This window comes from Phyllostomus discolor, chromosome 2 (assembly GCF_004126475.2).
Source record: "Phyllostomus discolor isolate MPI-MPIP mPhyDis1 chromosome 2, mPhyDis1.pri.v3, whole genome shotgun sequence".
Taxonomy (NCBI): domain Eukaryota; kingdom Metazoa; phylum Chordata; class Mammalia; order Chiroptera; family Phyllostomidae; genus Phyllostomus; species Phyllostomus discolor.
This window is the reverse complement of record NC_040904.2, coordinates 161,446,717-161,462,752: the sequence shown is the minus strand read 5'-3', so window position 1 is coordinate 161,462,752 and position 16,036 is coordinate 161,446,717. Positions and strand designations below refer to the sequence as shown.

At 51.6% G+C, this 16,036-nt stretch overlaps 1 protein-coding gene across 2 annotated transcripts; it reads left to right on the top strand.

The window, feature by feature from the left end:
* Nucleotides 1-4,738: 4,738 nt before the first annotated feature.
* On the top strand, nucleotides 4,739-14,749 carry GDF11 (growth differentiation factor 11). 2 transcript variants are annotated; one of them, XM_028531958.2, is made up of 3 exons: nucleotides 4,739-5,251; nucleotides 10,029-10,426; nucleotides 10,932-14,749. In XM_028531958.2, exons 1-3 carry the CDS (start codon nucleotides 4,810-4,812, stop codon nucleotides 11,310-11,312), a joined length of 1,221 nt encoding a protein of 406 aa, XP_028387759.1. In that variant the 5' UTR covers nucleotides 4,739-4,809; the 3' UTR covers nucleotides 11,313-14,749. The 2 variants fall into 2 exon arrangements, with proteins under 2 accessions (XP_028387759.1, XP_035874758.1); XM_036018865.1 differs by lacking the exon at nucleotides 4,739-5,251 and adding an exon at nucleotides 5,328-5,828.
* The last annotated feature ends 1,287 nt before the right edge of the window (nucleotides 14,750-16,036 follow it).

Sequence of the window (16,036 nt, the reverse complement as noted above, 5' to 3'; positions counted from 1 at the left end):
CAAAGGAAGATGTGGTTCCAAATGATTCTCAGAGTTCTTCACTTGTATCCCACCGCTCCCTCAAACACAGACTCTTTGGCTCCCTCCTCCCAACCTCCAACTTCTTTTGGAGGGCCTTGGTAACAGGGCGGGTCCAGGCAGGATAATTGTAGGGTTTAGAATGTAGGATGGAGAAGATGGTAATTACAGTGAGGTCCTGAAAAGGAGGGGCGCGGTATCAGGGTTTGTGGACAGAGAGACCTGGAAGAGGTCCGTCCTACCAACAGAACACTCCCAGCCCAAAAGAGTCTCCTTCCCTACACCACATTCCAGAGGCTTATGCTGATAGCAGGGGAAGCAAGCTTCAGAGGAAGCCCCCCTTCCGTCAGCTGCTTCTCAGTGACCCAGCCTATCCCCTCCTTGGAAAGACCTGCCGTGCCTGACAATGAGTCCACTGACCCTAAAAATGAGGCCTTTAAGAAGAAAATTGGAGAAGAGAGAAAACTAAGGACTCTGAGTTACTCCCCACTGAGCCCAGCTCCGATAAACAAGCAGTTTGGGTGTGGGGGCTGGCCTGTGTGGAAAGGTTTAAGGAAAGCACGAGCCCCTTCTCCTCACAGTGGTTCCTCTTTCTGGGGTCAGCTCTGAGAGTGGCCCTGGTGTCTCTGGCCTGAACTCTGATGACTCGCGCCCAAGACCAGCAGTGCCTCTTCCTGAAGGCGGGCTCCTCTACTGGGAGCTACACAAGTCTCTCTTTCCTTCAGCAGCTCCTGAAAGCTCATTCCCTCCCACTGAAACCCTCCCCTTCTCTCCCTGCAGCTCACACTCTTCAAACCTCATTGCCTCCCTTAGGCCCCGACCTACATTTTCTATGAACCAGTCAGGACCTTGAAGGAGGTGGGCCCGAAGGTTGCTTGGGTAACGCAGGAAGAGCGGCACCTCTGGCAAGAGGACAGTTGCCAGGGAGATCAGGACAGTGGGCGGGGCCCCAAACCTTGGTTAGCCTGTCCTGGGATGAGGAAAGATCTCAATGTCCAGACCTCTCCCAGCTCCTCTTCTGTAAAGCCAGCGGAGCTCCCTCCTCGGGACTGAGTCTAAGAAGAAAGGAACAAGACTTAATACATTATGATATGTAGCTTCTTGGACTAGAAATCTAAAGAGAAAATACGTGAAGTATGCAAAACAAAAAGAAAAAACAAAAAGGGCTTTTGGTCCTGCCTCCAAGAAACAGAAATTCCAGATTCTATCACCAGATGGCAGTCTTGCCTATTCATTGGGTGAGATGCCGGCTTGGGCGCCTAGGAGAGGAAACTAGGAGGTGGAAGTCATTTCCGATTCAGGAGTTGTGCCTTGACTCTTGCTCTCTGGTGTTCAGCAGGTACCCATAATTGCTCACGACCAGAAAAGTACAGTTTTCTTTCTACATCCTGGCTCTGACCAAATGCAGTCAGCAGGATTCATTCATTCTTTTTTTTTTTTAAGATTTTATTTATTTATTTATTTTTAGAGAGAGAGAAGAAAGGAAGGAAAGAGGAAAACATCAATGTGTGGTTGCCTCTCCCCCACCCCCCACTGGGGACCTGGCCTGCAACCCAGGCATGTGCCCTGACTAGGAATCAAACTGGTGACCCTTTGGTTCACAGGCCAGCACTCAATCCACTGAGCCATACCAGCCAGGGCTCATTCATTCTTTATTCAAAGCAGCAAAGGAATAGAATACTTCAATGAGAAAACTAGGGTGGGAAGTTGGAATAACAGTAATGACCAATGAACTCATTTAGACCTGTGCATCAGGCATTTCATCCTCATAACCTTATGGAAGAGGTACAATATTGTTTTTCCCATCTTATAGATGAGAAATCTGAGATGCAGATTTCAAGTTCACACAGTCAGAGAAGGGGGTGAGCTGGGACTTGAAACAAGGCAGCCTAGTTCTAGCCCAGAAGCTATGTGATTAACCCCCATATCACACAGATGGTGCAGACAGAGCTAGGAGGAGCATCTCCCCTAGACTTGGGAGTCAGGAACGGACTCCTGGAAAACATACCTAAAACCTCATCCACACTGAGAACTCCATCTGAACAAAGAACGAATTTGGCCAAGAGACTGTGAATGGGGGAGAGTGAGCTGGGAGAGGGAGTGGTTCTAAGAAGAGGAAATAACTTGTGCAAAGACTCAGAGATGATCAAGACAAAGAAAATTCAGACTACGTCCAGGTTTCTGGCCAGGCTGATTGAGTGTTAGTCGCTAAAAATGAAAAACATCAGGATGGGAGCACATTTTAGGGGGAGAGAAGGGGATCTCTCTCTGTCCTATTTAACCTAGAGGTTGAGCGGCCTTGTGACTTGGAGCTTTGGCCAGCACTGTTCACCTAGTGTCTTGTCTAGTCTACATGTTCCCTAAGGAAAGGGGCTGTCTTAGTTATCTTTGCATCTTTCCTAGACCTACCACTAGATGCACGTTTGATGGAGAAAAGAAGGCTGGGCCAACTTCCCTGAGAAAGAAGGAGATGACACCACCTCTGCTCTCAAGGAGTTTGCAATTTTGCTGAGGAAATGATACCAGAGAAACATTTTGCAAGACAGGATATGCCAGAATATGTGTTAAAGGCAATCACTGCTCTGGGAGATCAGAAAAGAAAGGGAAAAAATCACGAGGAAGGAAACTGGAGAGACCACTATTGGTTGGTAACTATGTAATCCTCACAATCAGTTGAGGGTAGACACTGTGATCCTCATGTTATAGATGAAGGAATTTGATGGCATGTTGAGATGTCCATGTCTTAGACCAAAGCAAGGGAAGGTATCAGCTGCCTAAGTTTTAGTGGGTTCCCCACCCCCCCATTCTGCTGCAGTCTTAGTTCCTATCCTCCATAGAAATGTATCATCTCTTCATAGCTTCCCAGCGTGGTCCTCCTGATCCCTAACCAACCTTCCTCCCTCACACTTAGAGCCCCAGTTTCTTCCTTCATCCCACTCCAGCTCCCCACTCCAACTCTATCCGTACACCTAGTGCTCCATCAAGACAACTTTGAGACACTGTGTTGAGCTCTAATGCAGAGAAAACCAGTGTCACTCTATTCTGTCTGACAAGCCCAGTAATGTCCTTCCATTGATTACATAAACGTTGTGTAGGTTAGGAAACCAGCAAGATGCAGGGCTGTCAACCATTCTCAATCTATTGGTTGTCTATTGATCCCTAAGGCTTTAGACTCAAGAAATAAGCCTGCAGAAACTGAGGTCTGGGAAGAGGAATTCAGGACCAGAAGCATTTCAGGAGAATTTTAGCAAATTGGCAATCTTCCACCAGGGTTACACTTGCAGACCAGGGTTGGTCCCGTATTTGGGTTTCTCCCTTTACAAGTTGCTATCTCCAACTCAGGCATCTGAGGGCAGACCACTCTCTTCTTCTCACCCCTACAACTACTACCTCCTTCTCAGACTTCTAAGACCTAAGACCCTGCAGATCCAAAAGTATAGTTAGAAATCCAGAGATCCAGATTCCTCTGTAAGTATAATGGTCCTCATCCCTGCTTCCTCCCATTCAGCCCCGTTTCTGCTGCTTCCAACCCGCTGGTTATCTTATCCCTTTTAAGGATCAATTTCAAGCTCATGAACTCTTCCCAGCTCTAAGTCTTCCTCTTGACTCAGGGCTTCCCAACCACCTCTCCACCTTCTCAGATCGTCCCTGTCCAAAGAGATTCCTAGTCTCCCTGGCGAATCTCCACGCCCAAGCCCTGCATCTCTCTTCCTGATTCTGCCCGAGGCGCCTCTCCATGGCTTCTTTAAACAGCTTCTTTGGGCCACCCTTGGTAGCTAGGGCTCTTCTGGGCTCGATTCCCCACCTACTTCCCATCAGGCTCTCCGTGCTCCCACTAAGGCCGACTCTTGTCCCTGCGCTGTCTCTCCCCGCCCGAGTCTGTCTCCTCATCTCTGCCTTCCTCTGGTCTTCTGTGTGGGCTTCAGGGGCTCCCTAGGTATCTCCAAATCTCTGCCCCTCTCCCTCCCACTCCCCCTCTTTCCCAGGGTTCTGGTCCCTGTCCCATCAGTTCCTTCGCCTCTGCTCTCATCTCTCTGCACCCCTGACCTCCTGAGGTCTGACTCTGGGAGACCTTCACCTCTCCCCCTGTCCAGCCAATACCCTTCTCCTCCCTCCAGGCTCTGTCCCTTATCTTTGTCTCTGACTCTACCCGTTCTAACTCCCTACTAGTTGTGCCTGTCGCCTTCTTTCTGTCTCTCTAGCTAAGTCTCTGCTCTCGGGGTCTTCCCCTCCGACTCTCTCTTATTCCCCGTCCCCTTTGTCTCCCTCTCCGCCTTTTCCTCCTGCTCTTCCTATCTCTGTGTCCCTGATCTGTCTCTTCCTTTTTAGCCTCTCTGTCTTTCCTGGGTCTCTCTGAGTCTCTCTCCCCCTTCTTCTCCCCCACCCCAATATCTCGGTCTCTCCATCTCTCTCTGGGCCCTCACTCCCTCCCTCTCCCTCTCTCTTTTCCACGGCTCTCTCCGGCTCCCTCTCTCGCCTCGGATGACAGCGCTGCCTCTTTTGTTGGCTCCGCAGCCAATCGCGGCCGCTGACGACACGGGGGCCGGGGCTATAAAGGGCCTGGCCCGGGCTCGGGCCCCCCCAGCCGCCCGCCCCGGCCGCCCGCCCGCCCCGCCCGCGCGCCCGCCGCCCCCGGCCCCCCCCCGGGCCCCCCCGTCGGCCGGGCAGCCCCCAATCCCGCGCCGCCGGGACCCCCTCCTCCTCCTCCTCCTCCCTCCCTCCTCCCTCCGCCCCCTCCCCGCGGGACTCCGGCGTCCCCGCCCCCCAGTCCTCCCTCCCCTCCCCTCCAGCATGGTGCTCGCGGCCCCGCTGCTGCTGGGCTTCCTGCTCCTCGCCCTGGAGCTGCGGCCCCGGGGGGAGGCGGCCGAGGGCCCCGCGGTGGCAGCGGCGGCGGCGGCGGCGGCGGCGGCGGGGGTCGGGGGGGAGCGCTTAAGCCGGCCGGCCCCGTCCGCGGCGCCCGAGCCCGACGGCTGCCCCGTGTGCTTGTGGCGGCAGCACAGCCGCGAGCTGCGCCTGGAGAGCATCAAGTCGCAGATCCTGAGCAAACTGAGGCTCAAGGAGGCGCCCAACATCAGCCGCGAGGTGGTGAAGCAGCTGCTGCCCAAGGCGCCGCCGCTGCAGCAGATTCTGGACCTGCACGACTTCCAGGGCGATGCGCTGCAGCCCGAGGACTTCCTGGAGGAGGACGAGTATCACGCCACCACCGAGACTGTCATCAGCATGGCCCAGGAGAGTAAGTGAATGGCCGGGTGCGAGCGGTGGGGTGCGGACCCGAACTCTAGGAAAGTGAACGCCTCCAGCTCCGAAGCGGGGCGCTCCCGGTAGCTCCGGCCCGGAAGCCTTTTCTGCGAAAACTTGACGGATTGCGGGCGGGGGCTGCTTCCTAGAAGTTTTTCTAGCGGCGGAGACGGGCTTCGGAGTTGTGTGCACGCCCCGTTCCCGGAGGTGGGGGGTGGCAAAACGAGAGGGTTTGCGAGATACCTATGCCTTCTAACCCGGGATGTGCGAGAAAGACCCGAGTTACGGGGAGTCTGGGGAAGCCGGGGTCCGCCCGCAGCGGAGGGACCCGAGTCCTGCAACAGTCGTGGTGGAGAGGCTGGAGACCAGCACCCGGAGGCTTCCGGACCCCCGCGTACTGGCAGCACCGCAGTGCTCTCCGCCTCCCTTGCCCCCGGCACCAACTCTCCACCCCTTCCACCCTGGGCTCCGCAACACGCTCCCGGGGCTACGGAGAACTGAGTGCCCCTCTCCCTCTCCCTCTCCCTCTCCCTCTCCCTGGAATGAGATCCGAGAGTCCCGTCTCTCCCCCAGTACGTAGCCCAGCTGGCACGCATTCCACTCGGAGACCTCTGACACCCGGTCTCCCTAAGGGAGAAAGCTGTGCTTTCTCGGGACTGACCGAGCTCGGAGAACTCAGCTCCATTGCGCTGGGTTAAGGGCATCCGTTTGGCTGCCCAGGCCTTAGTGTTCTATCCCTTATGCATCGGTCCCTACCTCACCTAGACTTGAGAAGAGAGAGGAAGACCTAGGAAGAAAAAGAAATAGATGAGGAAGGAGAAGGAACCCAGGTATCCAAGCCCCTAGCCAGATGAAAGATGAACATGTTAACAGATTTGAGTTGCTTTGAAATTTTATAGTCTGGAAAACCCAGGCCAACACTCCCCCCAACACCCCCAAACTCCCCAGCGCTCCTTAGGGTAAGATGACTCCCTTTCCCCTCCCCCATTGCGGTCTCCCCCCACCCCCAGCCTCCAACTCCGGGGAACCAGGCCCTCTCTTATTCCCTAGAGGTTTGGCAAAGTAACACCCCCCCCCTCCCCACACACACACAACTGCTTGGTTTTATGGCTCTGAACAGAAGAGGGGGGAGACTCTTTTATTGGCAGATGGGTCATAAAACTGGGGGCTGAGGGGAGTCCTGGTGGCCCACCCCCATGGGAGCGGCACAGGAACCCAGGTGTGTATCTGGGAGGCAGAGTGCCTCATACTGCCACCAATTTTTTTGCACATCCGAACTCCTCAGTACTTGGTCAGGGCTGTAAAGAAAAAACTCAGAAACGTAGGAAACTAATTTGGGAGTAGGGCAGAGGTGAAGTCCGGGATCTGATCTTGAGTTCCCTTCAGTATCCCTTCCGTTCTTAAGGCTTCTGCTTTATAGAGGCTAGGGTTCGTCAGAGATTGACTGCGGTCAGCTTGGGGCTGGGGACTTGTGAAATAGAGTTGCAGAGGAATTCTGAAGAAGAGTTTGCTAGAAAATGAAGGGTATGGAGGGAAAAGATCCTCTCTGGTCTATGTGGTATAGTGTGTGTGAGGATCCGTAGATGGGTGATAGAGCTGTGGGCTTCCCCGTGCCACTTTCTACCCTCAGCATCTTTCAACCAGCGGACCTGGGTCCGGAGTTAGCCCTGGTAATGGGGATGCGGGAAGTGAAATGGACTCTGCGTGCCTGGATTGGGAAGTGCAGGTTAGGATGGGTTGCGGGGAAGGGAGGAGGACTACAGCAGGTGGGGTTCCACCCCAACTTCTGCCCTCATGCTACCCCAGGACTTGATAACTAGGGACTGGGTCTCCAGCCAGGTATTGTACGTCCCCTTTAAGAACCTAGCTGAGCTCTTAAGAGAGGGAGGGGGAGTGGAGGGGAGGGAGGGGAGAGAGAGAGGGGAAAAGGAAAAAGAGACTTTTATAGTCTAATCCCCAGGGACCCGCTTTAATAAGAGACTTGTGCTCTGCTAATCGGGGGAGGTGTTTGTCAGCAGAGATGGCCTCCGATCCCCTCCCCCTTCTCCCCTCCCCCAGCCTTCAACCCTGGACCCCAGCCCCCACCTCTCCTAGGCTGCAGTGCCTGCCCTAGTTCCCTCCACCCTCTCAGGCTCTCCCACCCTAGCGTTCATCCTGGGAACCCAGCCCCCTTGCCCTTCTGGGAACCAAGCCCAGCCCCTCAGTTTCTCTCTCCTCCCTACACCGAGAGGCCCCTGTCCTCTCAGCCCAACCTCCTGCCCCTAGGCCTTCCAGCCAGGGTAAGAAGAGTGTGTATGGGGGTAGGGGGGGAGGGCGAGGTGGTGAGCAGTGAGGGGGTTGGGCTTTTGCTGAAAATAGTGCAATGACCTCTCTCCAGACCAGCTCCGCCTACTAAACCTGACCTGCTGCCTGCCACCAACCCGATCAATCCAACACAGATGTGGCTCCTTCCCCTCCCCTTTGGGAGCTTGGCCTATGTGTATGTCGGGGACTCTCTGAAGCCCCTTGTTTCCCTCTGTGGTTCTACCTGCTTCTCCTTTGTTCCTCCCTGTGTATCATTCTATCCTCTCTCTTTATCCCATTAGGCTTAGCTACCATTCTCCTTTTGCTTCCTAACCTCCATCCACTCCTTTAAATCCCCCCTTCTCTTCCAGTGTTCTCCACATCCCAAACTGATTTCTTCTCTTCCTACCACGGTCTTCCCTCACTTCCTTCTCTCCTCCACCACACATTGTCTTCATCCCGTCTCCCTGTAGTATCTGACTGTCCCCACACACACTGGGTAAGAAGGGTATGGTGATTCCTTGGGGTGGGAATGGGGGACTCTGTATAAAGACAGAGGGATGGGGCCCTGGTGCCCAGTCCCCTATCTCTAAAGCCTTGGGTAAGCTTAGAAAACTAACAATAAACCAACATTTATTGAGAAGTTAGCACCATTTTCACATTCTTTATTTAATGCTCAGCACTCCTGTGGAGCAAGGATTATTATCTGTATCACCAAGAAGTTTGGTGGGTAAGGTCAGATGCTGGTTAATGAGAAGTCAGGGAGTGATTAAACCCACTTCATTTGTAGCCAGAGAACAGTGTTCAGATGGCTGGAAGAACTTTCAGGCACTGGCCTGTATAATTTAAGACTGGGAGTTAGGGAGTTCATTCAGCATGCATTTGTTGAGGACTGCCTCATACTGTGGTAGGCACTAACACCGCAATGAGCAAAACATACAGTATCGACAGTGTCCACACTCATGGAGATTAGTACAATCCTTATGCTGAAATTAGGCATAGTGTGCTACCTGGATTGCTGTTTGTCCTTCCCCCCGGCCTCCCTGCCCCAGCTCTCCTGATCTCTGAATCTCCGCGCCAGAAACCATGCCCCACTGCATGGTCACTGCAGCGTCAGGAGGAGGGTAACTGGGAGGATTATCAGTGTCCTGGGATCTCAGAGAAGAACCAAGGAAAAGGAAGCTGCAGAGGAACTTGGTGTCTCATGTCCTAAATATATGAAGAGCAGTAAGGACTTTCCTCCTCATCTCACTTGGAGGCTCCTCCTTCTGTTGGGGTGAAGATGGGGGCATGCTGAGGGGAGACTGGAAATGCCAAGGCTTCCGTGGTCATGCAGAATGCAGAGATCGTGGCCTGGTACCAAAGGGCTTGGGCTCCCTAACCATACTCACGTGGTTCTGGAAGCTCCTTCCTGATTCTTCCTCACTTAGTCCATTTAGAGTGAGGATGGGTATTTCTGTCCGACGGAAACATGATTTAAGGCATTCCCAACTAATGTAAGGGATTAGAAAAGGGAGCCGAGACGAGCTGCAGTGGAAGCAGAGGCAGCTATTGAGAATCATCCTTTAGACCAAGAATGGTCAATCTGTGTTCAGAACAAGGGGAAATGGGCCAAAATATAACATTGGGGTGTTAAAACTTTGTAAAGACGTACTGGCACAGGACAGGAAGCTCAGGGAAGAAAAGACTGATTACAGTTAATCTGGCGTGTTAAGTATTATTTCTGATGCTTTGGGCAAGTAGGAGGAAACCACATAGAGCTGGTTTTTCCCTTCCTCAAAAGCTAAGGTAGTGATGGTGATGAGGAAGAAGCTGAGGAAACTGGTTTTGGGGCTAATGGGAGAGTCCGATGCACAGGAGTGTTTGAGTAGATACATTCTTCTGGGACTGTTATTTCTCGTGGGAACAATGCCAAGAAACCTAGATCTGAATTCTGGTTTACTTCATGGAATGAGTTTAGCCCATGCTCTCTATCTGGACCCTAAGTTATCCACTCTCAGAGGCCATCTGTTTTTTGGGGGGGTGGGGAAGGCAGGGCTGTGCCAGGCTCCCCTGGCCACCAGACAAAATAGAGCAAAAATGGGGGAATGTGATCTGAAGAACGCAGGTGTGATGTGAAGTTTGACTTCCATGAAGAGTATCAAAGGATCAGAAGAAGTTTCCCCTACATGTCGGGGAAAGTTGGAGAAGAATTCTCTAATAACTGTCTTTGCAGGTCATCTGGTAGGGGAGAATCTATGCATTAGGGCAAACAGATTAGGGAATGGGTGCAGATCAGCCAAACCTGACAGAGCACTCATCCTTCAGGGAAAGAGAGGAGACATTGTTCTGGGTACTGGTGACATGGTAGTCAACAAGACAGGCGTGGGAGAAGGGTGAAAAACTGGGAAACTCAGGCTGAGGAGTCCAAGTTGCTAGTGCCACCCAGGGCTGCTGACCCTCTCCACAAACACCCTTTGCTGACCGTGTACCCCCTTTTCTCTTACCAGCGGACCCTGCGGTGCAGACAGATGGCAGCCCTCTCTGCTGCCATTTCCACTTCAGCCCCAAGGTGATGTTCACAAAGGTACTAAAGGCCCAGCTGTGGGTGTATCTACGGCCCGTGCCCCGCCCAGCCACAGTCTACCTGCAGATCTTGCGACTGAAACCCCTAACTGGGGAAGGGACTGCTGGGGGAGGGGGCGGAGGCCGACGTCACATCCGTATCCGCTCACTCAAGATTGAGCTACACTCACGCTCCGGCCACTGGCAGAGCATCGACTTCAAGCAAGTACTACACAGCTGGTTCCGCCAGCCACAGAGCAACTGGGGCATCGAGATCAACGCCTTTGATCCCAGTGGCACAGACCTGGCTGTCACCTCTCTGGGGCCAGGAGCTGAGGGGCTGGTGAGCAGGGAGCCTGAGATGGTGGCAGAAATGTGTAACCTGGCCCTGAGGAGGTGGGATGTTGGAAAAGATAGACCAGGAATGTGAAGGGGGTTGGGGACCAGCATTATTTACCTGGGGCAGGAACTGATTCTAGAGGAGTTTGGGAGGGAGTAAGGGGAGTAGCCACTATCACTTTTCAGAGATCCAAGGCAGGCAACAGCTGAAAACTGGATTTGGGGTGGAGGTGTGAGTTAATGGGAGATCTGCGGGAACACAAAAATGGGCTGCTGATGAGACCCCTGGGCCAAGGGGCTGATGAGAGTTAGGTTGCCGGGAGAGGGATTAGGAAAGGTGAACTGAAGGAGGATTGGCTAACTAGCAAGAAAAGTGGGCAGACGATATGGGCTGGGGATGGAAAAACTAAGTCTGTTCTTATGCCCCTGTTGAGGGGCAGGTAAGAAAGGCACACGGAGTAGGGACCCTTCAGGACTCTATCACATCTCTTTCTCCTCTCTCATCCCAGCATCCTTTCATGGAGCTTCGAGTCCTAGAGAACACAAAACGGTCCCGGAGGAACCTGGGCCTGGACTGCGATGAGCACTCGAGTGAGTCCCGCTGCTGCCGATACCCCCTCACAGTGGACTTTGAGGCTTTCGGCTGGGACTGGATTATTGCACCTAAACGCTACAAGGCCAACTACTGCTCCGGCCAGTGCGAGTACATGTTCATGCAAAAGTACCCGCACACCCACTTGGTGCAACAGGCTAATCCGAGAGGTTCTGCTGGGCCCTGCTGCACCCCCACCAAGATGTCCCCAATCAACATGCTCTACTTCAATGACAAGCAGCAGATTATCTACGGCAAGATCCCTGGCATGGTGGTGGATCGCTGTGGCTGCTCCTAAGGTGGGGGACAGAGGATGCCTCCCCCACAGACCCTACCCCTAGACCCCAGCCCTGACCCCCACCCCACCCCCAGGCCCTAGATCTCCCTCCACCTCTTCTCATGAACATCACACCTTGTTCCCTGCCCAAGCAGTGTGCAATACAACAGAGGGAAGCAGGAGGGGTCTGGGGGAAAGGGAGAAGAGGAGGGGGCAGGTCAGGTGGGGAGTGTTTGAAGTTTGCAGGTGAGAAGGTTTGGCAAGAAGAGAGACATAGAGCAGAGGGAGAGACAAAGGAACAGTAAGAGCAGCAGTGAGAAGGTGAAGGGATAGAGACGCAGGTGAGTCAGAGACTAGGCAGAGATAAACAGTGAGAAAGAGACCGAAAGGGAGTAAATAAGAGAAAGCCCCATATCAAGCCTCCTTTCTTTCACTGGCAAAGTGAGAGGCTTAGTATGGTTTGGGAAGACCCCCTGACTACCATTCTCAGTAGGAGAGGACATCAAAAATCCATCCTTAGTTTCTTCCCTTTCTCTCTCCAGCAGTGGCCTGGGGAAGGGAAGTGAGGGCAGGGGCAAAAGTGAGGATTTTGGAATTTTATTTATTTATTTATTGTGACTTTTCATTTTTTGGTATTTGGCTTTACTGAAATAGAAGGGCCCCTGCCCACTGTGCCCCATTTGCCCCTTATTCCCCAAACCCTGTGGTCCCGCAATACCCACCTACTTAAAAGCACTTGTATAAAGCCTCCAGGGTTGGGAACAGGAGTAATGGCAAGAGGGCTTGACATATTGTGAAGCTTCCAATCCATAATCACCCGACTTAATTAACCTTCCTGAGCCAAAGGGGTTGAATTCCAGCGGTCATGGAAATAGTAAGAGGTTAGGGTTTAGGAGCTGGGGGATGGGGGAGCCAGCCCTCAACATCTAGGATCTATATGAGAGCCACTAAACTAACCCTCAGGTCCACCCTCATAGTATTGAGTTATTTAGCTGGAGGGTATGGCCTGCTTATCCCCAAATTCCCCTCCCAGCCAAGAGAGACCAAAGAGCCTGTGGAATGCCCCTGCTCCCAGCCTTTATCTTCAGGTCAATAAAAAGAAGAGTACGGAGATCCCAGAGTTCCTGGGTCTGGGGAGGGTTAGGAGGGGTGGAGAAAGGAGTAGTAAGGAGGCTGATGGTTACAGGGCATTTGAATCCAAATCACTGCTCTGGGCTAGGGAATAGACCAGCACACCAAGGTGGAAGGGATTCTGGAGGGGGGACATTTTAGTCCCCCAACCCCAAAGCTCAGGGTGGAAGGGGAGAGAAAAGGGAGCAGAGTGTCTATAATTATTTTTATGTTTATTTTTGGAATCTAGCAGTACCTGGCAGCAGGGATGGGGACAATACAGTGGAGAAAAGCATCTGACAAGGCCAGTTAGAGCAGAGGATGGGAAGGAAGGAGAGTCCCTGGTTTGGAAGTCTAGAAAGCAGGCAGGGACTGGTTACCACTCCAGGTCACTAGCTGGGCCCATTCATTCTTCCCACAATCCTGACCCACCCTCCTCTGGACTCACTGTGCCTCAGTTTCTTCCCCTCGATGGAATGAAAAATAGCAGCACCCGCCACAGCCAAGAGATGAATTCTGAGCACTTACCACGGGCACTTTATGGACATAAAATACCTCTCGCTGTGGGACAGATAACCAGGGCACCAGAGCAGTGGTGAAGAGATGTGAGGCTTAGAGGAGTCGCAGGCTTCAGAGTCCAAGTTCCCCTCTGCCTCCCAGCTGGACAGTGCCTGAAGCCAAGGAGCTGAGAATCTCCTGATTCACACCCTATCCATACCTCACCATCAGACCTCTTGGCTCTAGGCAAGAGCCTAGAGGGTCAGGAGAGGAGGGGGAAAGAACCTTCAGTAAAGTTGTTCCTCTTTAGTAGAACCAGCAGTTATGGTTCTGATACAAATGGTACTGAACTGAAGTTAAGCCGGAGCTGGAGAGCTGACTAGGAAGGTTTGTTCTTCCCAACAGCATGACTCTCCCACCTGGCCCAGCCAGTGGAAGGGGCAAAGGTATGTGACCACCCTTGGGAAGTTGATGTTGGTGAGCTTTAGCATCTTATTCCCATAGTGAGAGAGTGAGATAAGGTGTTTCAGTATAGGAATAGGCAGGGGCTATTAAGCATTTCAACTTGCCTCCTCCCATACAGCAGCTAGGCTAACCCCTGCCCCGCCCAGCTTCCTCTCTGACCCTGTTTATCCTTCTGGCCCAATCTGGGAGAACCTTCAACACCATTCACCTTTTCTTGGTGTAAGGAGAGGAACATAGAAATGAAGAACAGAAGATGCCTTCTCCAAGGTCAATTGCTGATGTCTTGATCTTGGCACAGGGTGGGGTTGGGCAATAGACATCAGGTAACTTCCCTCTACAAATTCTAGAGAGCTGGGACATTAGACTTGGGGACACTTAGACTATGCCCCTTTAATACCACCAAATAAAGACCTTTGGGGGAGGGTCTTTCTCTTACAAACATGAATCTGTGAATTGAAGTCTCCTTTCCCTGGTCCTCCCCACCCTCAATGAGGCCTGGAGGCACAGCCCAGTGGCCTAGTGGGAACTAGCACCACCCCTCAACCACCTTAGGATGTGTGTGGACCTCGCCAGTGCCCTCAGATCATAATTAGTGTAATTATTATTTACTTTGTGTATTTGTTACACTGTGTGTGTGATTGCCTTTGTTTGTTAAGGGTGTCTGAGGAGTATGGGGCTGACAAGGGCACTGGAATGCCGGGAAAGGACTTTTTCACTGAGATCAAGGATTCCTGGAGGGAACCATTGCAAAAAGGCCATCAGGCAGTTTTCAAGTTATGTGACAGAGGGCAAAGATGGCCATAGGGTGCTCTGAGTTTTGGAATGGTCACATGACACAATCCAGCACTTGAACCTGAAAAGAGAAAAATAAAAGCAGTCAAAAGAATTTAGAATTCAGTGATGAGCTCTTCTCCCTAACCAAGTGCCACATTTACACCTCTGAGACCAGGAACAGAAGAGGATCTGAGACAGGACGAACCCTTATGCTCAAGAACTAAGAAGACGGGGATCTTTGGGAAAGGGAAAAACACTAGGGGCATCCGGGATGAGGGCTGGGACAAGCAGCCCAAGGACGGGGACCTAGAACCCCTCTAGAGAGCTTGATCCAAAACAGTCCCAAAGGTTACAAAAACCCTCTCCTAGCTTCCAGAGAATGAAGATCTAAAAGTTCTCATGATCCAGCTCATGTCTATCCTACCCTGCAGTTCCATGATCCTGGGTTTGCTCAACAAAGTTTTACCAACATCTATAAACCAACAAAGCCATTCACCTTGCCAGTATACCAAGAATGGTTAAATGTCTCAAAAATTCCTCCCATGTACCTATAGCACACTTCCTAGGCATGAGTTGGGAGTACCAAAGGAATCTTGCCTAAATTGTATTTTTTCAAAAAGAAAGCTACTATTAACATCGACCTGATCCAGAATGAAGACAGGCTACTGAGGGTTCGATGTGCCACCAAGCCTTCCCTGTCTTGTCAGTTTTATTGACTGACTCCACCTCAGACCAAGACTGAAGTTGAGAGGACAAAGGTGCTCCATACCGTATCCTCCCAAGGAACTGCTTTATTCACGCCTACCCCTAGCTTTTTACCTGAGTTAAAAATAGGCTGTTTTCCTCTACTGCTCATTGTTTCTTACTTTGAGGACACCCAGAAGAAACTGCAAGATGCCTTTTGACCCCAAACATCCTCCAAACCAATGTATGAGTTCATTTTGGGGATGCTGGGTGCCCCAAGCTAAGTACCAGCAGAAAGTGGCATTTACAACCTGTGTTCTCTAGTGAGGCAGAAGCAGGGAGGTCTGCCCCAGGTGACAATGTCAGTTCCCTCCCCCCGCCCCAGCAGGTACAGGAGCAATTAGGACTCCTCTCACCTCCCCCAGCTCATCCTCCTAATGTACCTACACACGTAGTGTGCACACAAATTTCATTCAACCCCTTACCCTCTAGTTGGACACTACTTGGGGAAAAGAAAGTCTTCCCACTGTAAATCACCTAGTAAAATTAAGAGCTAATAACTTGCCAAATGGTTACTATGCAAACTATGGTAAGCAAATTGTGCCAAGTACATACTATAGCAATTCTCAAGAGTTCCTAAAAATCACACCTAAGTAATTGCTATACAATATTCCATTCCAATATATTAATAGTGATTTGAGAGGTGAAAAAACTAATGGCAGGGACAGCTGAGGAAGAATAAAACAGCATCCTGGACTTAAAGGATCTGCAAAGGTATAAAGATGCCATTATTTTGTAATTCCTTTGGAGTTTAAAAACAAGTGTGGACATATAGCAAGAGAGGCAGAGGTTAGATTCTGATGGATTTCAATAAGCAGGTGAGTGACACTGCCTGTTGGAGGTCCTCAGAGAACAGGGAAAAACGGTTAGGATCCTTCCCTTTCATTTCTTGTACCTACATGGCAACTTAACACCAGTAAGTCCTGCTCTTACATCTTCCTTCTTATACCTTTTACCCCACAGAAACTTCCAGCCTTCAGAAGTTCCTGAAGTTGGGAAAAGACATTTAATGGGAACTCATTTCTTTTTTTTTTTAAAGATTTTATTTATTTTTAGAGAGGGAAGGGAGAGAGAGAGAGAGACAGAGAGAAACATCAATGTGCAGTTGCTGGGGGTTATGGCCTGCAACCCAGCCACGTACCCTGACTGGGAAT

Bases quoted from the DNA above. Each gene is read 5' to 3' on its own strand.
- GDF11 (XM_028531958.2), top strand. From the start codon at position 4,810: ATGGTGCTCGCGGCCCCGCTGCTGCTGGGCTTCCTGCTCCTCGCCCTG. The intron at 5,252-10,028 runs GTAAGTGAATGG...TTCTCTTACCAG, and splicing joins CATCAGCATGGCCCAGGAGA to CGGACCCTGCGGTGCAGACA. The intron at 10,427-10,931 runs GTGAGCAGGGAG...CTCTCATCCCAG, and splicing joins GGCCAGGAGCTGAGGGGCTG to CATCCTTTCATGGAGCTTCG.